Below are 25,716 nucleotides of genomic sequence, written 5' to 3' on the forward strand. Positions count from 1 at the left end.
ACAAAAAACAGAGAAGCTTGGATTACAACACACAACGTGGGAGTGTGACTTTATTCTGCTCAGGATGCCATTACTCCACTATATCTTTACATATCAAATAATTGTTTGCTGCTACGTTAATGTTCTGGATATCGAGTACAGCCTCTTTTAAGGCATTTGAAAACAAATGCAGAGAAAGTCAATTGAAAATCAAAAATTTTCTAATGGCTTATCTCTGTCTTTAAAAGAAGGCTGCACTCTACGCAGCACTTCCCCTCCATCTCAACCCTTCAAACCCCCTCCTTATTTTAGTTGAAATAAAATCTGTCATTTCCTCTTGTTGAGCTTGTTCTCTAACAGAGGATGGCCCAAGATGTAAGGGCTCTGAGGGTTCAATTACAAACTTTAAAGCTAAAGAGAGATTTTATCTACAGTATTTTTCATTAAAACCAGCAACTGTCAGATTCCTGCACGTCTGAGACGCCCTCAAAACACCAAGGAGAAACCGCTCTCTTGGATAGGTCGGATTACCGGATGAATTATTTATATAGTCTAGGTGGGCGAGCCGTTTCTCCAATGCATTAAGCTGAATTTGGTTTCATCGGATATTTTTTAACTCATTTAATTTGTATTTTACTATGTTTGGCCTACATTACAATGCTTCTTACCTCTTCTATAATTGGAGATGTGCATGTTGATTTGATGAAACATTACACCATAATATACAGGATGTGACATGTTCAGCTCTCCATTACATACACACAGACCCCGAGTAGAGTTTTTTTTTTGCATACATATTTAAATCTGTTACAAGGGGAAGCTAACCAAAAGAAGAACGGACTTAACCCTGAAAGACACTTAATGTTGCTTATTCTGTCTATTTTTCTTTCCTTTTTTCTTGGTATGGTCTGTGCTCCCTCACGTCAGTTACCTCAGAGAGAAGCTGTAGGAATCTCCCTGTTTTTACCCAGCGCTATGCTCACAGCAGCATGTTTGCTACAGAGACCCTGCTGTTCTCCTTTTCTTCTATCAACAATTCTATTATTTTGCATTTCAGAACTGTTTTTAAGTACATATTAACAATGGAAAGCAATTCTTACCAGTGTGTCTTGATTGGGAATCAAATGAATGCAAAGAAAGTGACTTTATGAACTTGACTTTAAGATTTGTGTTTGTTTATTATTTATTTACTGTAAAAAAAGAAAAATGTGTGAATCTGTCATTATTGCACAATTCAGAACATGCCAACCGTAGTACGTCTTTAAGACCAGAGTCTTCTACGATGCTGACAGGTCTGCAGTTAGTTGCCACCCATTTTGCAAGAGGTGTAGTCATTTTTTGGGATTTGGTTTCAACCACAGGTCGGCAAGTAGCACTCTCCAAAATAGTGCTTTGCCTGAGCCTGCTAGCATCAGCCTGAGTCACGTTAACTGTACTACTATGCTTAGCTCGTAGATGGTAGCTTGTCTACTGAGCTATTTGCTGCTGTCTTTCTCCATCATGCAGCAGCAGGATGCGTTACGAGGAAGTATGGCAGCTTGGTGATAAGTAAAGGTGCAGCAAAGGGTCAAAATAGTAGCCTAGCTAGATTCTAGTGATTTTAGAACAACTAAGGGGCGTTGTTAGGCACGACGTGAAGCCAAGTGAAGTGTAAAATAAATGAAATAAATGGTGGCATGCTATTAATGTGATTAAAAAAAATGAACGCGTTATGCTCAGTCCTTAATCACATCACATTAATGCTGACAGTCCTATTTTTTACTCAACCACATTTTCTAAAGGTCTAAATGTCACTGTTATCCAGCAACAACTGCCAAGACAAACTCAAACTTGCATCATATAGGGTTTTTTTTTGCAGTTTGAGACTCCATGACATGTAAGGACAAATATACTTTGCGCTGCCAAAGTTGAATTATATCCTCAACAAGCCCCTTCTCTAACAATGACTAACACTGCTCTGGATCTAGCTGCTGCTTTCGCCTTTCTTTTTTTCCCGCATCTTCCTCCTTCTCTCCTAGTTGTTGGATATCATCCTCATGTGTGGGTGGAGGAGCAAGATGATATTGTATGTGATATTACAACTTCCTAAGATCGTCTTTACCTACAGCAGTTACACTTTGAACACTGTAGACACAGGTTATGCACATGGGACTCGTGATGTAGCTACACTTTTGAAACAGGACTTAAATTGTCTTTTGGAAATGGATGACCTAATTTTCACAGCCTACAGTGATGCATTTGTACATAAAGTACAATAATGAAGAAGTCAATAGTGACACGGTAGCTATGGGAAATCTAGACTGGCATCAGTAAAAATAATTACAAGGACACAACCCCAGTGGAGCATGCCGATGAAATATATTGAATGATTTCTTATTTATTACAGCAGTATTTTTTAATATACATGCTAATTAAATTGATCAAATAAGAAAGGCATATGGTTGCTGATCTGACTACAGTTTCACAGACTGAATAGTGGGAACATGTTTTTGCTTTTTGATGTGTCAGTTCTTATTTATTGTGGAGGCCTCAGGGTATTCTAGCATGATGGTGTTTGTATCAACATAGCGGCGGCTTTGTTAGCAGCCTTCTGACGTTCCCCTGCCTGTCTTGACTTCCCCCTCAGGTATTGTATTGTATAAAGGGGACTAATGGGTTTAATCTAAAGTCAGCACACCACATGATTAGGGTTGTTAAATTCCAAAGTTTGTTGAAATGCCATTGACCGCAACACCGTTTGAGCCATTTGTCAAAGCCCCAGGGAGGGAATCTCAAGTTTGATGTGACTACACTCCCTCCCTTTCACTTTTGCCTATCTATTCAGCCAGTCATATTACATTGGGTCTTGTCTTGCTTTGAGGCAACGGTCTCCTCCCATCTCTCTTGCCAAATGTTAAACATCTGTGTTTATGGGCCTTGGTTAATTGTAACTTGGTAATTGGAGTCTATGGTGGGGTGCAGCTGGTATTCCTGTGTTATCCTGACCTGTGTTGCTTATGTTGATGACGAGTTGGAGGTTTGGGTCACCATCTGATAGAGCTAAAACAATTGTTGGTATGTCAAAACAAGCAATAAAAACGTGCTAATAAAAACAAATTGCACTATAGGAGATTGTAACTGGCATTCTTCACTATATTTCTGATATTTTATAAACCAAACGCTTAATGGAGAAAATAATAGGCAGATTATATAATTTGATTTAACTTCTATTTAACCAGCTAAATCCTATTGAGGTTGGAAGCATCCTTTTGCAAAGGAGACCTGGCTAAGACCATGGTATAAAAAGTTGCAGACACACAACTAAACAAAACTAGGCAATGGAAAAAACTATACTAAAAACAGATGAGACTATACTACTATAATAAGCTAACAGAAACAATTAACAAAGGACAGAAACACGCATCATTCATTTTGTAGAGTAGACTTGTAAACACAAAGACTTTCTTTCCCATTTATGTCGACATGTGATATAGACAGCATGAATATGTCTGAAATAATGATTTTAACATTAAGTCTGTGAAATCACTTCTCAGAGATATAATGGAAGTTTTCCCAGGTGGCTTTAGAAATAAAAATACGAGTCAGTCAACATATGGACAGAGATGCATGCACACATGTTGAGCCCTGAAGGCACATTCTGGCTGAATACAGAGAAAGTCATGGTTTGGCCTTTCTCTCACTCAAAGCAATAATATTGGGGGTCAGCAGTTAACCCTTGCTGTGAATGTCCAGTGGGAATGTGTACAACCACACAGGAAAAAAATGTCTTTGCTGTGGTGTTGGTTCTATTTCAAGCCAGTAGAAAGAAGGGTTTACTAGGCATGAGGTGGTCTGCATTATGTTGCTGCCACTGCAGGTTTCTCTCATGGCTCTAGTCAACCATACCTCCATTAGAGAAATGATGAACCATTCAAATAACTTCAATGACCTCCATTCTGAAAGCTTTACTAGAGAAAGCACCAAACCATGATTCATTCAATGCTCCATGACTCTGGAGGTCTCTGTCTGCTCCAGTTTTGGATGTGGTCTTAAAAACTAGACCATACTGTTATGTGTCTCCATTAAGTTTCAATGACCAATGATGCAACTGATGATGACAGAAATGTGCCCCACAGCCATTGGAGTGACAGTAAAAGCATCATGTCTTGTCATCCCCTCTTATTTTTCTTGCCATTATTGAAGTAGTATTTATCATGTTTGTAGGATTTTGAGTTGCATAACAGTGCCAGCCAATGTATATGTTCTACAGTGGTACAAAAGAGGGAAGAATGTCAATATTATAAGACACATAAGGTACATTTATTGGATCTCATTGTCTTCATTAAGCTTAGTGAAAAAAAGTGCAATGGGAACATTCATTGCTGTGTGAGGGAGGCTTAATGTGAGTGTAGATAAACAAGTATGTGCAAGGATTGTTGTTGGTGAAAATTAGAGCTGAAACAATTTGCCAATTGAAAAACATTTGATCAGTTCTGTATAAAAAGACAGAAAAACGGGAACAATGGATTTGTCCTTCACTCTTTACGGGTCTTCAGTTGTTATGGAAAAGAGATATGCTGCCATAATCCGGAATAATGTGTTTGTCTTTGTCGCTATAGTAGTGTCTCTGTATGTGCTTGGTGCTTCTGTGTTTTTAATGTGTTTTAATGTGTGTCTATGCACTTTTACCTGTGTCTACTGTATATGCTACTTGTGTTATGTTTTTCTCATGCCATCAACCTGCCAGCTGTCATGATCTGGAATAGTCGTTGTGTAATTTTACTTGTCTATGCTTATGTGTTCTTGTTTTATGTTTATGTATTGTATTGTTGTAGCTTATCTAATGTTTTCTTTTAAGCCATCAACCTGCTAGGGACTGCAGATGAAAATTAGCCTGCATGGCTATATCTAGCACATTTACATGTTGGACTATGTGCCCATGTTGATTTAAAGTGTGTTGTCCCTTTTAAATAAAGAAATCTAAAAAAAAAAAAAAAGATTACAAAAAAAGATGCAGAAGCATGTCATTGATTTTTTGGTTGAGACTGGTGAACAGATGTTTATAAGCGGAAATAATGCATCTTACCTGTCATCCATGTCAAGAAGCTGTGAAAAGGAGAAAGTAATCTCTCTATATCTTACACTGTAATCAATCTGATAAGCCTGTCTTATAAATAACCACATGCATTGTGTTCCACACTTCTCAGTTATCTTTGATTTAGTTTTTAATATCTTGTGTAAGCTTCTGTATTCAGTCTAAACACACACACACACACACACACCCAGCTGGTGCCAAGTGAATAACGAAAGGATTTTGTGGGTTTCTAGTCCTCAGCTGTCAAAAACAGACTAAAATATTTCAGTTTTCCAAAAGTATGAAGTCTTTCTGGGCGACTTGCTCTTTTGAAACCCTGCTGTACCTCCAGCCCTTCTTGTCACAACATTGCACCAGCAGCCGTTACTGTGACTCAAAGAAAGCTGCTTGGATGGAGAGGCGTGGCCAGATAAGAGACCTGACAAGTTCACTGAGCTGTTGACATTTCCTCACAGCAACTCCCCTGGTTCTAATTGGCTACCGCTGATAAGATTCCCATGTTGTAATTGGCAGCTGCTGATAAGATGCTGTCAGCTGCTGCAGCAGTCAGCAGGATGGTGCAATGACAACAGCTCAGGAGTTGGTGGGCGGATGGGGCTAAATCCAGGGCCTGAACCTTGTTTTACAGAGATACTATTCCAGACAGGGATTGGCATACTGGCTACGACAAACTTTTAGACCAGAAAAATACTGTTTAATGGCCCTAAAAACATATTTTCTCAACCAATTTCTTACTATAAATGTAGACATTATTTCTTTTTGCCAAAGTTGGAACGGTGTTGGTTATTTCACAACAGACATTTCTGTTTTATCTGTGCTCTTCTCACTGGTTTGATTGAGGCTAATTTAGAAAAAGGCAAGTCGCGTATTTTGTGCATAAAAGTTTAGCACTGAAATCAAAATTGCTGTATTGAAACTGAAACTGTATTCATGGGTTGTTAATGCATGTTGCCAGGCCACTTTCAATCAAATCTGATGAAACTATTCCCACATTAAATTATTGATTTAATATTAAATGAGAATGTTTCCCCCCCCCAAATTTTAACTGCAATTGTTGTTCATTTGGAATGTATATTTAAACCTGCAATAGCAGATTTTTTTCGGCCACTTGAAATAAATTATTATATTTTCAATATTTGAATTTGACCATATGGCCTTTGCAATAAACAAGCTGTTCTTTAATGTCGGCAGCTGTCGTTTTCTGCTCTTTTTTTATTTTATTTTTATTTTTTTGTAAGTATCGGTTCATGCACCGTTTAGGCACCGGCATTCTTTTAAAAGTATTGTTTTATCACTGGTATAACCGTATAAAAAGAACGTTACCAAACCCTAATCAGATCTAAGCTAAGTAGGAGGTCGTGAACAGGGAACAATGGGGTTGATGACCCATATATGCCATTATGAGGTATATCCTCATAGACCCATTCTTTCATTATTTACCTATAGCGTCTTCTATCCATGTCCTGGCGGCACCAGGCTTGTCATGTCTCAAAGATTAATTTTTCTGGCATACCCCAGTGCTGTACCAATGTACACCTTATTCTGCTAAATCCAACCCAAGCTTTTTTTTTGTGGAAATGTGTTTCCACTTGGCCATGTTTCAGGCCATACTCATAGATTTAGCAGATGTTTTTGCTGGCAGAAGTAGCCCGAAGTCTCTTGGGCTTGAGCTGGAACTGCTGATGAAGACATTTTTGTGCTATTGTGTCCTTAGCCTAGATCTCTGTGTAATTAATACACTTAAAGTGCCCACTTTATTCTCCTAACCTAACTTTCTGTATGTCCTCCATGAACTGCAGGCCATTGTTCCTTATTGTCTGTATCATGCACAGCAGGCATCTTTTTTTTTTATCTCAAGGAAGTAATTATGCTTCTTGTTTTTAGTTGGAATGCACAAGAAGCTTTGCCTGGTGGACAAACTGCTTCTTGTGATATCTTGCTACACTGCCACAGCTCCCAGAGCCTGTCTATGGGAGGGTCCGTGGGTGTGTGTGAGTACTAACCGGGTGAAGGCATTTATCTCGGTTCCTCTCCATCCAGCTTAGGGTTAGGAAGACAAAACCCTTGAGTTCCCACGAGATTGGGAGTATGCCGGCCTCTCAAGCACACACATGCCTGCACATTTAAAACTATATGGTTAGCTGTAAGTCTTTACTATATTTCCATCATGTAGTGTCTCAATCTAAGATAAGATAAGACAGACTTTACTGATCCCACACTGGGGAAATTACCTTATTACATCAGCTCAAAAAATTTTACAACAGAATAAGAAAATACACATTAAATAGAAATAGAATAGTAAAAAAATATATAAAAACTTATAATAAGAAATAGAAAAAAATAAGAATAAGAGTAATAATAGTAATATGTACACTATAAACACGTCTATTATATACAGACAGGTAAGCACAAGGTCACCTTACTTGGTGTTTCTGAAGCTTTCAGTCGCATCTCATTGTCTTCTTCAGTGGGTGTAGTTTTCAGTATGGAATTATGATAACATAATTAAAGCTGAAATAATTAGTTGAATAATCCATTCATCATTTATGATTAATCGTTTTGAGCAGAAGATAAAGCGCCAAAGATTATCTGGTTCCAGCCTCTAAAAAGGGAATGTTATAATAATGCACTAATCGTTAGTATACCTTCCTGTTATAACAGGCCTCATTCCACTTTCTCCGTTCTCATCTCCCATCTCAAAACCTGAACCTGGATTTTGGCTGGCTCAAAGGCTGTTGCTCGAACTACACTTTGTAATTCCGGATACGGACACAAAGAGTATAGAAGCATATCAACAGAGAGAGCCGTCCCTCTCTCTCAAACTCAGACCGAACACAGATTAAACTGTAAAACTAGACAGTGCTATTCAAATATAAACCAATATTCTGTTACTGCGTTGCCTACTTCTCGCCTAAAATGTTTTCCGAAACATACATACATACATATATATATATATATATATATATATATATATATATATATATAATATAAACTAAGACTCTGTTACTGTATTGCCTATTTCTCGCCTACAATGTTTTTTAGAAACATATTTTAGCTTACCCTTTAAATGTAATACAAGATTGTTTGTTACCAGCTGGCCGCAATATTGCTTTTTGTGACTTTGCCCGCATTATGTCACCCACCACCGGGAGCGTTTATTGGTCTGGTGCCGTGCAGTGCATTCTGGTAGTTGTAGGTTTTCTACCCTTTGAGCAAAATATATTATTATCTCTGTTTTCTCTGGCCATGTAGCACCAATTTAAAAAGTTTTTTTGCCACTACTGCATAGACAGCTTGGTTTTATGAAAAGACCCTCTTTCCAGCAGTTAAATACTTTTTTAATATGATGCAAGAAAGTTTCCCAATTAAAAAAAATATATATAAAACTGACTATGCATTCAAGGTTATTCAGTGGACATTCATTATATATTTAGGAGGCTGAATTGTGGAAAAAAGCAGTGTCTGTCATAGACTCGTAATTTTTTTTTTTTTTTTACATTTTGCTTCAGGACTTTTCCAGCTGTTGATTAACCGTGACCATCAAAGATGTTTTCTCTCTAAGCGTTGCATAATATAACAAGCTATGAGGACTTATGGCACTTTTATTGCTTTTACCACAACATAGAATGACAGTCCCGGAGGCCCGGGTCTGTTGTTCTGACAGTTTAAACTTCAAAGGATTAGAGAAAAAAAAAGATTTAAAGAAGCTCTCCAGCCTGTTTTTTTTCTCCTAGAGGGTGTCAAGCTGTCCTTCAGGCATCAATAGACACATCCAATGTATGCGTCTTGTACTAATCAAGGGTTTGGTGGTGTAGTGAGTACTTGTTAAACAACAAACTTCTACAAACTGGACACAGGCTGTCTGGTGTTAAAAAGGATTATTCATCTGATGTAACTTATTGGGTTCAAGGATTTGAATCCTAAACACAATTTTGTATTTCAATGTTCACTGCTTAAAATCGTATCACCTCAGGAGGCCACCTTAATGGACATTGCTTGGATTCTGAATTTTCCAACCTCATCATATTTGTCCTACCCTTCAGTCATCTGATGGGGGTCCCCCATCTGGCTGCATGATCTCAGATTTCTTTAGATTCAAAATATATCCTCACACTGTATAGTAAGAAGAAGAGTATACTTGTCTTTTATCCTACATATCCTCTGGGAAACAATGTAGGACAAAGAATGACAGCACTGAGGAGGAAATTAATTAGGCCCTCAGAACACACTTGGTCACTCTAGAGATTTCTGTCTGTGGATCTTCTGGGGAAAGACTGTGGATTTCTCTATGACACTCCCTCTCCTTGAAGTCTTCCCTTCTCCTCCTTCCTTTTATAAAAGAGTTTGCCTAATGACAAATCAAGACTTGGGTAAAGCTAGTAAAACATACTTGATGCCCATAACCTCCTTTTGTTTTGAGAGATGATGTATACAACCAGAACATTATGAAAATGGAATTAAAGGGCAATGAAAGGTAAACGTACTAATGAAGTTCTCAGCAGGCCACGATGGAGCTCATTGTATTGATTACGGCAATTTTTCAGTTTTAATTTTCAAATGAATGTCATGTCGTAAATTGTGACCTTTTTGTAATGAAACCGATTTGGATAATGAAGGTTAAAACCGATGAAAGCCGTACTGAGGAGTGGAAGCAGATTCAATTTCTAAATCTCAACACTGAGACAGCCGTATCAAATTACACATAAGCAGGCTAAACAATAAATCCGAGGATGCCAATCTCATGTCCCTGCTGTAAGTTGTTTTGGATAGCACTAACCTCTCAGCACAGAGAAGGAATTTTAGTCTGAGACAGCTTGCGTGCTCGACATCGCATGTGGGATTAATTATTTCGCTCACCTGTTCATCTTCCCATCAGATTTAACTGGCTCTGTACAATCGACTATAGTACCGTTTGGATCTGATGCATTGTTTTCGCCCTGAATCTGGAGGCTTTTCTTTTATTCTCCTCGTCCAAGTCACCATCTGATCCACCCTCAGTTGGCAAACAGCTTTCAGAATTTTTATTGATCCTCTGTCTTTGCTTTGTTTTGCTTTGGCATTGTAGTTTGTTCATTAGAGTCAATTTCAGATATATGATGGGGGACTGAGCCAACCAAGAAAACACTGAGATGCTTAGTTGCACGTATTAGTAGTAGTCTCTTGTGGAAACATTAAGTGAGAGGGAGATATATGACATTTAACAAATTCCCTGGCAGAATTTGAACCCAAACCGACACATGGTGTATGTTCTGACACCTGGACTGTTAGACATAGTAAGACTTGATTGGCACAATAGCATAAATGTCCTTTCCTATTAAGTGGACCTTGAGCTGCTTTTCAGTAATGCATCTTGTTCTTGTGTGGTTTCTAATTTAGTGAGTGTGAATCTACTGAGGTAGTGGGCGAGGAACACTAACTGCGCTAACGTTTAGCTGCCTGTCCGATGCCGTTTATTTCTTTTCTGTTCCTTTCTCCTCATAGCTGCTCAAATCGCTTCATATCTCTCACTTTAACCCTCAAGATGAACTCATTAATGGGGTCTCCATTTGTCTGTCTATGAACCACTGAATCTGTCTGAGAGCGACGAGATACTGTAGTATTGAATTTTTTCTTTGTGGTATAAATGAATTCTCTGTTGCATTGTTCTGTTTTTGATAAAGGTTATTTGAGTCTTACCTTTTATAGAGTTCACTTACCTTTTGATGTTAACGTTGGATATACCTCTACTACTTGTTACATTTCCTGTTTTTTTTTGCTGGTTATTTCGCTTTGTCTGAAAATAGTTTGATTTGTTTGGTTTAAAGACAAAATTGCTTATGATAAGTCACGTTCCAACGTAATGCATAATGGATGAGTGAGAGTGTTCAAATATTATAGCATGTATATTAACCTAGCTGTCTTATTTCATTAGACCCCATGTTTATCTAAATTCTGTACCATGACGTTCCTCGCTCCGGATGAAGTCTCAGGAGATTAGCTCATGTGAAAGTTGAGCACCCCGTGAATTTATCAAATTGGAACATATAAGTTTTTACTCCCTGCTGTCGTATCGCTGTGGAATTATGCACTTTGTTCGCTGCAGGAATGTTTCCCAATTACTTCTTATGAGGGACTCCTGTTATAATTAGACAGGCTAAAAGTTGTAATACTTTTTTGAATTGCAGAATTTATTCACGGCAAATATAACTAAAATGAATATCTGAGTATATGTGTTCAAATGAAAACACAATTTCCATCGTATCATTCATAGTAGAGGTTCTAGCTTGATTTTAGGAGCATTTACATTTAATACTCTTCAGTTTTAACTTATGGTTGTAGTGTAAAAAAGAGGAAATATAAAAGAAATGGCAGTTTGAGTTGTAGCATCTGTGGTCTGACTGGTGGCACTATTTAGGAGTAGCTGATCTGTGACTGCTCTCGTGGGTATGTGTCACAAACTACTTCAAAAACAGTAGTGAACGGCTCAAGTCTTTTTGGACCTTTTTTTCGATAGGCTGAGTTTTCTTGGTTGCTCAGTAAATGGACTCCTGGTGACACGTTGATCATGTTACTCAAAGTATAGATGTGTAGTGGGCCTAACTAAGCATTCACATGGTCTCAATTGCACAAAGTTCCCTGTCTCTTCTCAGGGAAAAGCCTAAAATAAAAACAGGGGAAGAAGAGAGCGTAAATGCACTAATATTACAACATTTTCATAAAATAAATAACTACAATACATTCTTATTTTGAAATAGTACAGCATAAAATAGCCATGCATAGACCCACATACAGTACCTGCACTAGAATGTGTATCTGCTTGTGTAATGCCATCAAAAGAGTCACTAAATGCTCCAAGTTAGCCAACATAGTCACAACAATATACTGATGAGGTTCACTGTGTCGGAGCTAATTTTAGACTCGTCAATGTTATCTAACAAAAGTCATAGGATGCTTTATTGATCCCTGGTTGCTCATACAGTACACGCACAGATGCTAAACATATTTCATCTGGTTGAAGCAGTTAATTTTTATGCACTTAACTATGTGTTTCACATAAATTATTGTCTCAGGTCCTGCAGGATTTTATCCTTTTGGACTACTCACTTTAAATGATCAAATTGCCAATTACCTCCCTCCTCTTTAGATTGTTATTCTGGTAATATAGTCAGTGTCTTCACATCTGTACACTGAGTGTTAGATTGCACTCACAAATCAGTGTTTACTGATGTGACAGCTTGGCCATCATAAAAATATTTCAGATTCATAGTCGCTACCGTTGTCACTCATCTACCTCCTCCAGTACAGTGAAATAGATGCTTTGCATCATTTGCACATTAAAATGAGATAGCATTTCTCCTGCCCAGTAATGAGTCTGTTGGACTTGTTTTTTTTTGTTTTTTTTACGAGTACAGTGTAAATGTAGGATAGATTTGGAATAAAATGCACATTACTTCACTGGTTCATTGTGCATGTTTAAATGAATACGCCAGTAAATACAATAGGGTTTTGCTTTAGTAATTCATTGTGCATGTTCAAATTAATAAGCCAACAAATGAAAAAGAGACCTACTCCCATCCTTAATGTTTGTCTCACAGATGTCCCAGCTGTGTTGCAGGTGTGACTGAAACACAGTACAATAATCAGCTTCTCTGTAATTGGGCAGATCTTTACTGCTGTCAGTGTGGACAGAAGGATGTCTGCAGCCGTCTCAGCAAACATTGTTCATTAAAGTAACTTCCTGTCTCTTAGAGCTCATCATTCTTTCAGATTAGTAGCAGCTGTTTTGTTACATCATTAAGATCAATGCTACAGTCAGTGTGCTCCTGCATCCTGTTACTCATGTAGTCATTTTCCTGCATCAGTAGTGTCTTAGTTAAGGATGCTTCCAGTATTGATGATTACAGCAGAGCTTTTCAACAGACTAAAGCTTGTTTTATGGTTCTGCGGAGGCTCCACGCAGAGCTTTCGCCGTAGCCTACGTAAGTAGCCTGATGTTTATACTTGTGTGTGTGTGTGTGTGTGTGTGTGTGTGTGTGTGTGTGTGTGTGTGTGTGGGGAGTGGGTGATAGAGCGAGGGAGAAGTGAGAGAGTGACGGTGATTAGCTTCGGAGCGAGTAGCGACTCTAGAGTCAACAGAACAAAGTGTCTCCCCTGTGTTTTCTGACCAAGGTGTGAAATCTTTAGCAGGAAAAGTTAACCCTCTACTCAATTTCATGTTGTTTATGGAGAAGGAGAACCAGGAAATGAGTCAGGGGAAATGCAACATTACCAACGACAGGTGCACGGGCTATGGCATAGGGTCCAGCGTAGACGCAGAGGGGTCTGCGGGGGTACGCCATCCATTCTACGCAGAAGCATTAAACGGCCTTAATCTGTTGTGTGTTTAACCCCAAGGGTTAAAGGACAACACATTAAATGTTTGGCCAGAAATTCACTTTTTAACTCGAGAGAAAGCTTTTCTGAAACTACAGTGTGATACAAGCTTTAGAGTAGAGGAATACAGTAGATCAGGGGTGGCGAACCTGTGGCTCTTGAGCCGTATGCGGCTCTTTGCCTGCTCCTGTGAGGCTCTTACTGTGTGGCTGGGGGCTGTGTCATTGGTTGATTGTTGTTTTTAACTTTTCTGAAACATACAGTATTTCAGATTAAAAAAAAACAAACACATTTGAATGCATCTGCCAATACTGCCAATACATTTGCCAATTATTTTAAAATGGAAAATAATGCAGCAGAGTTTTGAGGACAGATTCTGCAACCTGAGGAAAAACAGCGGCCACAGATCACCTTCCTCGTTAACCCTTTCACTGCTGAATCAGATTGTTTGAAAGCCCCTTTAGTGACAAATGAGTGAGAGAGTTGCTTCGAGTGGCCACAACCAAGTTCAAGCAAGACCTGAAAAGGATTGTGGATAACAAAGACTGTCAGGTTTCAGAGTCAATCTAAGTGAGAAAAAAAAACTATGAAAACTGCTATGTATTATGACATTAGATCTGGAAGACACTGTTGCTGTTGTAGTGTGGACGTGCATGTGTTGTGTGGCTTTTTGCTATGGTGCGTTTTTTTTTGTGGCTCTTTATACCTAACTGGTTGGCCACCCCTGCAGTAGATGGTCAAGAATTAACTTAAGAAGTCTGAATTTCCATGCACACTAATTTAAAAAACATACATCAACATAGCCTTTCCTACTGTGTGTAGAACCTGTGAGGAGGCTGCACAAAGGCTGTTTACATGGTGGGGATTAGGGCTTTAAATGAACTTCTTTGATCACCAGCCAACACGGCTAGTAGATTTTTAAAGTTGCCAGCCAATAACATTTTCACAGACCATATGTTTTTAGTTTTTTTCTCGTAATCGATACCACAATCGCTAGGCACGTAGCCAACAGTTATGCCACATCACAACATAGTGTTCATGGGAAATGTAGGATTAGTACTACAAGCAGTGTTTCCAGATAAGGAATACATTTTCAAGCCAAGCACACACAAACCGCCCAGATTTCTTGGTGGACAGCAGGCGACTCTGGCAACACTGACTTGTCGCATTGTTTGTGCAACCTGCCGATTCAAACAGACGCAGTGTTATTCACTTCATTCATCACCAGACAAATTGGCTAGTAACTTTACAGTGTTACCCGTTAAGTAAGTTAAGTTAATTTAATTTAAAGCCCTGGTGGTGATCACTGTGGCAAATAGTGGAAGATGTGGTATCTTAATATTTTTCTATTGTCTGCTGTGGCTCAGTAGCGGTAAACCCAAACTTGGAATTGTTCTGCAGCAGAACTGGAAGTACTTTTTGGTTCTGCAGCCCTTCAAGCTGAACTTGGTCCAATCTGAGTTGAACTCGGTTCTGCTTGCAGGTAAAGACTTGCATCTATCAATGTCACCTGAGCATAGGGCTGGGCGATATGGAGAAAATCGGATATCGCAATATTCTTGTCCTAATACCTCGATGTCGATGTCGCCAATGTCGATATTGTGGCGATATTATAGGGTTGACAATTGGTGCTTTAACAAAATATCTTCACAATGAGATTTAAGATAAATAATCTTCAGTAATGTAGATATAATGACTAAGTGGGTAAAGGTAAAAATAATAGAAGAGCTAGAACAGTTTGGTAACACAGAAAATGACATCACTTTACTGTAATGCAGCCTTTAAAACCAGGAAAAGACAACACTTAAGCCATTTACAATATCGAAGACGATATCTAGTCTCATATCACGATATCAATATAACATCGATATATTGCCCAGCCCTACCTGAGCATAACGTTTTAGTTATTCTGACCAATCAAAAATGTCAGACTCTAATGGCAGTGTATCTGGAAACAACAAGTCAAATCGACAACATTGGAGGCCCAAGTATAACGTTTGATTATTGCCACCTCCAAATACCTAATCACTTTGCATTGTCCAAGCACGGCAGTACACTTTGCTGCTTACAGTTTATCCTCACAATGTGGCTACCATCTAATCGAGGCATTCAAATGTTAGCATTTCAGAAAGCTCACCAGGCTGTGTGCCAGGTAGTCGTTATTGATTGCTTCACCAAACACCAGTTTTACAGACATGTAGCACTTTTATAGTCATGCCCTGTTTGTTGTATTATAGATTCCACAGACAACCTCACATCATAGTATTTTGAGTCCATTGATAGTATAGATGTGGTGTGTTTAAGATCTCTCTTCTTTTTCTCTCTTTCATGCGATTTTGTCCCCCTTTCTCCCCACCTCCCAGATATCAGAGTAATCTGTTCTTGTCTGTCACCTCTCTTAGCCCGATAAGGAAGGAGAGAGTCATGCTCCTGTCCAGGAACGGATGTTCCTCCTTGACAATTGACACAAACACAAGTGACTCTGTTCCATTTGTATATAAATAGCTCCAGATAAGGCAATAGAAATTGCGATTGTTCACTATTAATACTCTGCACAGGAAAGTCTTCAGTAAGATAGAAAGGTCAATGCTGAAGTTTACTGTGCATCTCTTTTTCTCTGCCTGTGCATGTAAAATACTATCAATTTATCAATAAAGAAAAACGGTTGTCCTATCAGGGGTGTATGGCTCTGCAGCTCTTGGTGTATTGCATCAGTCTTTGCTTCATAGCTAAGTCTAATCGTACGTTATTTATAATAAAGAGCCTTCTTCAGCATTCGGCAAGCCAAGAGCTTAAACTAATCTAGGGAATTGTAATTAGGCATTTAGCTGTAGTTGCTGAGTGAAGATTGTTGGAGTCATGACAGAGCAGCTTTAATTTGTTGGTTTATTATGTCCGCAGTATTATTTAATCCCTCTCAATGTGGGGGATTTGTTGGGATGAATGCATATAAGGGTGATTTTTATAATGTTTAATGTAAACACTGTAGCAGTAAGAGCAGTTGGGACTCTGCAGTGGTGGGTGAATGAAAATATGCATGCCCACAGATAGAAAGTTATATTGACTTGCTGCAGAGCTAAAATTACAAACATTTAGATATAATTACATTCTCACTCATTATGGGTCAACACATGATCAGGACTCTTCACTGTGGTGTAGCCCAATTAGATAAAAAAGAAAATCAGCAGTTTATTGAAAGCAGAGGCAGTGTACACAGATTGATTGCTGTTGATTGCTTTTTGGTGATTGGTTTGATGTGGTGTGTATTTGCGACTGGTCTGCTTTCATTTGTCTTCTTTAGATCTATATGAATGTGTGTGCAATCTGCTGGAATGGATTTATTAATCAGGTGGAACAAGTAAAGAAGGTAATTGATCATATTCAGATGAGGTCAGATGAGCGAGCTTATGAATCATGTGTGGAGGATGTGTAGGATATGGTGCACTTTGACTCACAAGACTTCATCATGAGTGAATGAATGAATGGCTGCATTTCTATGAGCGTAAGCACCTGATTGGACTATAATATGGGTTGGATATGCATTCCTCTTTTAGTGTTATGTCAGAGTTGGCATTTCAGTCACCTCTGCTGTGGATTTGGTTCAGGTTAGTTTTTCCAAACCAATTTTGGAGACTGTAATTTGATTTGACAGTCTCCACTGTCACCACCTCGCCAAAGCAATGGTCACATACAGACACACTGTATGTCTGTTAGACACAGAGGCAACATAGATCCACTCCCAGCCATCAAATTGCAATGGATTTATTTGCAACGGAGCCTTGTCTCTGCATTCAGCTCATTTTTCAGCAGGTCTTTAGGGTTTCAGTATTATGATCATATTTTAAAGGCAACACAGAATTCAAATTCTATGTGCAGAAAATTGCAAGAGGTTGTCTCTCACTCAGTTTTGGAGGGTAATGAAATTACTTTTTTCTATAACAGTATAAAGCCATTGCTCTTCTAGTTTCAGTAATGACATTACAGTCCTGCCATTTAACAAGCAGGTCCTCTTGTTTTACATTGTTTAGCCTCTGTAACCTATTCATTGTCGTAATATCTCATCAAAGATTCCGGTCAACTTAAGGTACCCTTTGGAGTGTTTTTGGAAACAAAGTTTCTGTTTACACTAAGTATATATCCTTTAGGTCTAACAATAAACTCAATCTAAATTTGCAAAGCTGTATTTGTTTACATCCTCGTTTACGTGATAGCAGTTCTCTTCATCCCTGCCTTTGCTGATGCAGTGTCTCGTTTCTTGGAGCATTACCACCACCACCTGTCACTATCAGTGGATGATATGGAGAAAATCCTCTATCACGATATATGTAATTTCATATTGCGATAGCAATATATATCCTTATACTTTTTCTGCAATGTCACTTTAGAAACAGACAGGAATGTTTTCTCTACTTCATTGAAATAATTACCTGATTAAGTAAGAAAATTCATCACATTGATGCGGTTTGTTTTATGATTGGAAATTATATGATTATTTTACAATATGTATTGTCCTATTGCCAACCCGCACTTACGATGTTCTGCCATAGTGACAACCATAACCGTACATGATGAGGTGTGACATGTTGTTACGATTGAGACAGAATTTGAACCCAAATGCAGACAACTACGCAGAGCCGGAGAAGATTTAACAGGTTTATTACAATGTTAAATTGTCCAGGTTTTCAAAAAAGGGAAGAACAAGTCCAAGTCTACAGGGAGGGGGGGTAACAGATCCAGGGGTTCTGAGCAGGAGTGGTACCGTACAGTCCAAGTGTCCGTAATGAATCCAATGTGAGGTCCAGTTGTGGCAAGCAGGATGGTGGGTGGCAGGAGTGAAGCGGAGGCAGGAGTCAGGTTCCAATATTCTGTGGCACAGGAGAAAGACATTCAGGACAGGCCAAAAAACACAAAGAGCAAAAGCAAGCAGGTTGTGTCAGCAGCGAGACTAACATGGTCGTCTTGACTATGACCTGACGATGAGTGGCAAGTTTGACCGGGTATTTAAAGCTGAGGTGATTATGGTGCATGAGCTGCAGCTGGAACCCTGACTCCCGCACACCAGACTTCACTCCTGCAATTAAGGACAGACAGAGGGGAGGGGGAGAGCAGAGAGAGAGCTACCTAGCAGCAGTAGGAGCAGCAGCAGGCCTAACACATGGGGTCAGTATCTGTCTCCTTCTTGGCAGGAGCTGCATTTTTCAGAATATCTCTGTCAATCTCCACAAACTCCACTCTTATTAATACATTTTTTAATCAGAATATATGGAAATGATTGAAAGAGAAATGGCAGAGAGAGTTCCTCCCACTTTTTTTTTTTTTAAATCTCACATGAGGCCTGGCTGTCTTCAGGCCTCTACTGTCATCTTTACATCTTCACTTTGTTGTCGTCGTTTCTAGTCCTAAATGAGATGTGGTGTAGTATAACACTCAGGGCACTCTTCACTGTGACATAACTAATCACCAGACCCCTACCAGTTTTATCATAATTAACAGATCAAAGAAGTGGAGAGAAGAGCAGTCATACATTATTAAACAGACACTGTGTGTGTGTGTGTGTGTGTGTGTGTGTGTGTGTGTGTGTGTGTGTGTGTGTGTGTGTGTGTGTGTGTGTGTGTGTGTGGCACATAAGTAATTGAAGAATAATATAGTGATCTTTAAGAGCACATTTCTCTAGTTTCAGTAGGCTTTGATAATTAATCAGTGATAAAGTTGTACCCTTTAAACAGGGTTTTTTTTACGGATGCATACATCTTATCTTCATAGTTTTAGCTTCTTCTCACATTGTGATGAGACTTATTTTTCCAGATGACCCTGAAAAGTGCTTTTCTGACATACCGCATAGACAAACATACAGACCTGTATTCAGGACAAGATTAAGGTCAAAGAGGCATCTGCTCTCAGAGAGCAATTGTGCACCGAAGAAGCATGGACACTTCACACAGCCTTGCAGATGGCAGACATCTCCTCCAATGTTGTGTCTCAGAATCAGAAAGTAGCCAGCAACAATTGTTTGGAGTTTTATTTTTCCCTTTGGTTGGAGGACATATATTGAAACTTAATTACGCTCATCTATCTGTTCAACCACTTTTGTTTTCAGCGATGACATATTATACACTAATTGTAGGTTTTCTCAATTCCTACGTTGTGGTAATGACTATCATCACGTCTCTGTGCTTTATTCATTGCTGCAATGTCCAAAGTTCAGTTTAAGGTCACTTCCATTATCTATCTCTTCTTTCTGTTATTTTGTGTTGTCAGCATCACATCTGTCTATTAAAAGCGACCTTTTCTTACTCTTTTTGTTTCGGCCCCTCATCTTTTGAGCAGCCTCTTGATTTACGTCTCTAGAGGCTGTAATAAGCCTGTAGTTAGCTGTTAAAACCATGTGCATTTTAGACTAAATGGCCTCTAGTGTTTCCCTGCCTGCTGGTGGGGCTTACAGCCAATGGGCCTTAAAATGACTTAATTTCCTATCTACCTCCTGGGGGAGCTTTTAGGGAAGCTAAATGGCGGTCATAGCCCGCAGAGAGTGAGTATCAGGGAAGCTTTGGGTTGGTGTGGACCCCAGCTGAATTAAAATCACTATCACTTTAATTGCCATGGCCAGTATCCACGCAGAAATGTATCATGATGATACTGGTGTAGAGTTGCAAATTGTAAATTATGTCCATCACAATTTCCACAAATCTAAGTTGGCATATTTAAATAGCTTGTTTTGTCCAAGCAACAGTTTGAAATGCAAATATTTAATATCATAGAAGGAAAAAAAGAAAAAAGAAAATATTCACATTTAAGAAGATGGAACCAGTTAATGTATGGCCTATTTGATTAAAAAAATGACTTAAACTACTGATCGATTATCAAAATAGTTGCCAATGGATTATAGGTGCTCAAAATGACTAATGTAAAGTATTGATCAACTAATTAATTTCAGTTCTATATTGCATTTTTTGGAGAGTTATACTCTTAAAATCACATTTTGAATATGTATATAATGTTACATTTCTAATATACCTCAGTGAATATAATTTTGCTTATTGAGTTGTCTTATATGATGTTATTTTCACAATAAGTTTGTTATTTTGGTGATTGTACTCTGCCCACCACATTTGGAGACTCTAATGTTGACATCCTGTGAGAGGAGATAAATGTAACCTCCACCTGTAGCTCTGCTTAACCAGACTACACGCATATTAAGCTCGGGTCTACAGAGTTCTACATTTGGATCTCTGTGTCTTGAGGTCTTAGCTTCACATGATTAGATTGTTCTGTTTATATAATTAGGCATATGTATGAGTTTAAGCTAAATTGAGCCAACAGCTGAAAATAACTAGGCTTATTTTTTGCTTATAGTTTCTCTGATCATTTGACCTTGGAATAAACAACTAAATGCTGGGATTCAATTAGGTAATTTTCATTCCATACAAACAGTTGGCTTCAAAACAGCAAAGCAGAGTCCATGTTTTTAGTTAAAAAATATTTACCAACATTGATTCCCTCATTGGCAGTATTGTCCCTGGCTTCTATTCCTCCTCTTTGGCAAGGTTAATTTATGTGTTGTGTGTATCTGTGCCGGGGTGTGTGCTCGCACATGAGTTTATCCATGTGTTGGTTTTCTTAGCAGCTGTTTGCTATTCCTCCCTCGGCTCTATATATTGATGTGATGGTGTAGGATGGTTCCTTTAAGTAGAGCCAAGGCTGACTCCTGCCCTCAAGGTCACTTTGCCATACCAAACTCAAAAGCCCTCAGTGATTGAAGCATAGAGCTGCAACTCTGAAGAGTATAATTGATTCATGGAGGAATGTGTGTGTGTTGGGAAAACATGAGACAATGGATGGCAGTTGAGTCGATGCAGGGCGGGCAACAGAAAAAAGAAAAGAACAGAGTTAAGGACGATGAAAAGAAAGAGGGTGGCACAGGAATTGGATGCACTAAATGAATGGGAGCACCGGGGCAGACGGATGAACTGAAGGGTGTATGACGTGTATTGTCAGCAGGGCCTAAAGGCCACTGTAGTTCACTTGACCCAGCACTTACAGTACGCTTTAACATGCTCTATGCACCATCCAGTCAAACGCACAAGGCTTTTGAATGTTAGCCCAGTCAATAACAACACTGACCTCCAGTGAGGAACAGGAATTAATTCTAATTAAATGTCTTTGGAAAGCTATTGATGTCCAATGATTCTCCATCAAAGGCCAATGCCTTGTTGTGTTTTCACTCACAATTCAGTAGATTAGATGGGAGCACAAATAGACATTTAGATTTTTTCAACGTCAAAGTCATATTTGTCCAAAATAGAATGAGATGATGGATTTATTATTATTTGATATTATTGTAAATTGAATATCTTTGTTTTGCGGTTCAAATAAAAAATGAATCCTCAATCGAAAAATGATCAAAAGATTGATCGATAATGAAAAATAACAGTCTCTCAGCCCTGATTGTGATATTTCAAAAGAAATACCTAAATGTCAATGTATAAGGCTAGCATATCACATTGCATATGTTGCTTAAGGAAACACTTTCAACATAATTTGTCGTTGTGTGTTGATTTTTTTTATTTATTAGTAGACTCAAATAAGCTTCTATCACTTACAGTAACTGTAACGTAGAATGTAAGACAAAATGTAGGATATCTCAATATTACAATGACCAAATGTCAGACCATGTTGAATTCTATATCATGAACAACATCATCAACATATGGATTTTTTTGCCCAGCTATAATAATGATTGTTAAGCCAAGCAAGAGGACTGTGTGTGAGTATGTGTATCCATGAGCACTACAATGACTGCAGTTAATGCACTGTAAACTGTAATGAAATAGCTATTAAACAGCTTACCACCACTCCTCTCCTCCTTCATTTCAAGTCCTCAAAAGTGTCCCCTGTTAATAGGGCTGTGTTAGTTAACGAGCTGGTGAAGTCTTCGTCAGCAGCATTATTACAGCGACACAGAGATACAGACGGTTTTATCAGGCCTCTCCATGGCAGTGTCAGCAGACAGCTTTGAAATTAGTAGCTCAGAGGGGGAGACAAAGAGGCAAATAACATTATTACACATAATGCCAGCTGTGTCTGGCTGTTGTAGTTGTGCAGACACACACACACACACATACACACACACACACACACACACACACACACACACACACACACACACACACACACACACACAGGGTTATACACACAGAGCAGAGAGTGTTACCTCCACAGTAGGCTCTGCCACAGACCTTCTGAGGTGTGAAGTGTGTGCAGGATGCTGCACTTCTCATTAATAACAGTAGTGTTGGCTTTGGCATGAGAAGATAAAAGGACAGCTTGACTCAGCCAGCAGTCACAGCAATTTACAGGTCTGTCAGAGAGAAAGAGGTCGACTAGAGGAGAAAATTAAAGAGCATTTAGAGCTGTGAAATATACTGCAGACTGGGAGAATGAGCCGCTGGTGGATGTATGATGCGTTCATGTTGATTTTACTGTAGGGTTTTTATTATGGGGATCTAAATGTGTTTGCTTTATTATGCAACACTTGACAAAAAGAACCATGAGTCTGGGGTTGTGAGTTTGAGGTGATGTGTGTGTATTTGTCCTGCTAAGTTGGAGATTTTTTTCCAGGTTTAGTAGAAGAGCGCCTGGCAAATGCCCGATAGCATAATCTGTATAATTTTCTTACTCCGGCTTGCAAATGAACGCTCTGCTCTTTCACTGGAGTACTCATTGGTCTACATTTTGTCTGTAGATATATGAATCCATTCCTATTTTTTTATCTGCTTGTGACGAGCAGGAGTTCTACATTCGTGTGACAGTTCTTTCAGGTCATACTACAGTATTTCCAGTGGACTCTCTGTACAGGTCACTGAGACAGGAAGTGTCAAGAGGCCAGGCTTTTCAACCTGAAAGTGAAACGGAACAAACTGCAACAACAGGATGAGTAGATTCTTAATGGCAGTGGTTGTTGAAATCACTATGTTGTCAGGCTGACTGCAGAGTCACAGCGGGCTCCGCTCTCTTCTTCCCTCAGACAGAACACAAAATCAAAGGAGGATTTATAGAGTGGAGGTGGCAGGAGATGCCATGACAGCACCACACTGTTGAAAACAATCTTCTACCTCAGTCAGTCTTGACCGTAACATGATTCCTCTTCTGGCATGACCCTGTATCATGATGATTTATTGGTGACAGGAATGATACTGACTCTTCTCTCTGTCCCCCTTTTTTGTGTGTCTTTCTGCAGAAGGTATCTGCAACATGACAATGGACTCCAACTCGATGACGATGCCCATGTCAGACCCCAACGCCTGGGCAACAGCCATGAACAACCTGGGGATGCCTCCCATCGGAATCACTGGACAGCAACTCATGCCAGGTACCACACTGCCTAAACCTTACCACACAACACCTAAACCAGAACTACAGACGCCTTTGTGTTGAAAGTTTATTTCAATATTCCACCGGCACAGGTACTGTTTCTGGAAGCATCATATACAGGCTTTTATATTTTCACGTTTATTAGTGTATTTATCTGATGTCCTTCCGTCTAATTTAATCTAATTTTGCAACAACAACATTTTATGTAGATGTATTCACTTCAGAGCTGCTCGTACTCCATTCCTATCATAAACATTTGATTAATTTTGGATTTTTTTCCCCCTCTGGTGATTTTCACTATAAGACATAGCAAAGTGTTTTGTTTAAAAAACAAATGGAAGACCTGTTCAATGTAGAAAATTTATCATAAAACGTTTTTAAGCTTAGATCTGTTTCTCAAAGGCTGGATGTATTTTTGCATCGAAAATAGATCGCTTTAATTCTGTCATTAGCAAAATGAACATGATTTTTTTTTATTTTTTTTTTTTATTGTGTGGGGCAGATTTTGTGGTAGGTTTGTTGATTAGCAACATTGTCTTTGACTGCATTAGTGTTCAGGAGTGTAGGATATCTGCTACTGTGGCTTTGAAGGATAAACAGGTGGATTATCTTGTGTGGCTGCATTGATCATTTGAAATAAGTATGTTGGAATAAACAGAATGAGTCACCAAGGTGGGATTGGGATGCTGTAATCAGTCATAGGATGGCATACACACAGACAAGCAAGCTCTGTCTGACTTAACCAAACATCTATTGGGATCGGTGAACAAAAGCAGCAGGTTTGTTTTTAACCTTTAAGTCTGTGTGTTAAGTTATGCAAGAGCAGTTGCAGGTTTTAGTATAGCACAAATCACTGACACTAGCATACTTTGTGTTGAGTGCCATTGAAAGCCTCAAACTGTCAACTCAACTTGCCATCAAGCTGAAGTGAAAGTTGAATGTGAATCCTTAATATTTATTTCACCCCAAGAAAAAGATTCAAATTGAGTTCCTTTTCCAAGCTTATATCATGAGTTTACGTCAAACCACATTTGCTTTGTTCAACAATAGTGTATATAGCATTTCTGCTCTTCTATTTATATCATATACTGTATATCAGGTAATGTGCACTCTAGAGAGCTGAGCTCAGCACACTACAATGACTGAAAGTCTATTGCCAGTGGTTTAATAGCATCTGTAACAGTTGGGAACCAGACGTTTATTTGGATTAAGGGCGTTTTCACACCTGAAAGTCCGAACCAAGGTCCGGACCAAGGTTCATGTTTTTGTTACATTGTACACATTTGATCCGGTAAGTTTTGGTTTCACACTGCAGTTATGCAAGCACACTAAAGATCTATACGTGACAAAACTACGTCCTGCCGTCATCACATACATGAGCTGCGTTTCCAGATACTTATAATTGATTGGTTTGTTGACGGGCTCCCCCGTCCTCTCGTATCCTCTATGTATCAGAGTTTTTTCAAGTGACTGCTGCTCTCCCCTACTTTTTGTTTTGTTGTGATGTTGAGAAGCAAGACACGGGAACTTTCTTTCTGGAAAATTTATTCAGAGACAAACGGAAACCTACACTGTACATTTACTACAACTTAACAAATAAACTGCTGATGTATTCTCTGCTCCGATAGCTGACAGCTGTCTGCTCTGAGCGCATTCACCGTCACTCACTCTCTCATGTAGCCTACACACTAAGCACCGAGCTATTCCTTAAAGGAGCTTCCCCGGTCTTGTAACACAAGGAGAGCCTGCCAGAGCTTCTTGTATTTGGTCTGAAAGTCCGAACCATCCAAAAAATGCTTTCACACTAGAAACGAACCGGACCATGGACCGAGACCACCTCTTTTTATCGGACCAAAATGTGGTCTTTTGATCCGGACCGTGGTCCGGGGTAGGTTTCACATCTGTAATTTTGGTTTGGATCAAACTGAAAAGTCCGAAAG

General features: G+C 39.0%; 1 protein-coding gene across 8 annotated transcripts in view; it reads left to right on the forward strand.

The window, feature by feature from the left end:
* Nucleotides 1-25,716, forward strand: part of LOC116052427 (ecto-NOX disulfide-thiol exchanger 2) — a 178,233-nt gene that overhangs the window by 98,664 nt on the left and 53,853 nt on the right. For 7 of the 8 annotated variants that reach the window (XM_036001426.1, XM_036001408.1, XM_031303137.2 and 4 more), the window contains one exon: nt 23,643-23,774. In XM_036001426.1, coding sequence (XP_035857319.1) covers nt 23,643-23,774 — 132 coding nt within the window. Of the gene's footprint in view, nt 1-23,498; nt 23,522-23,642; nt 23,775-25,716 lie in introns of those variants that run through there. The other variant, XM_031303140.2, reaches the window with a different exon arrangement.

The sequence above is a fragment of the Sander lucioperca genome, chromosome 1 (genome assembly GCF_008315115.2).
Source record: "Sander lucioperca isolate FBNREF2018 chromosome 1, SLUC_FBN_1.2, whole genome shotgun sequence".
Classification (NCBI taxonomy): domain Eukaryota; kingdom Metazoa; phylum Chordata; class Actinopteri; order Perciformes; family Percidae; genus Sander; species Sander lucioperca.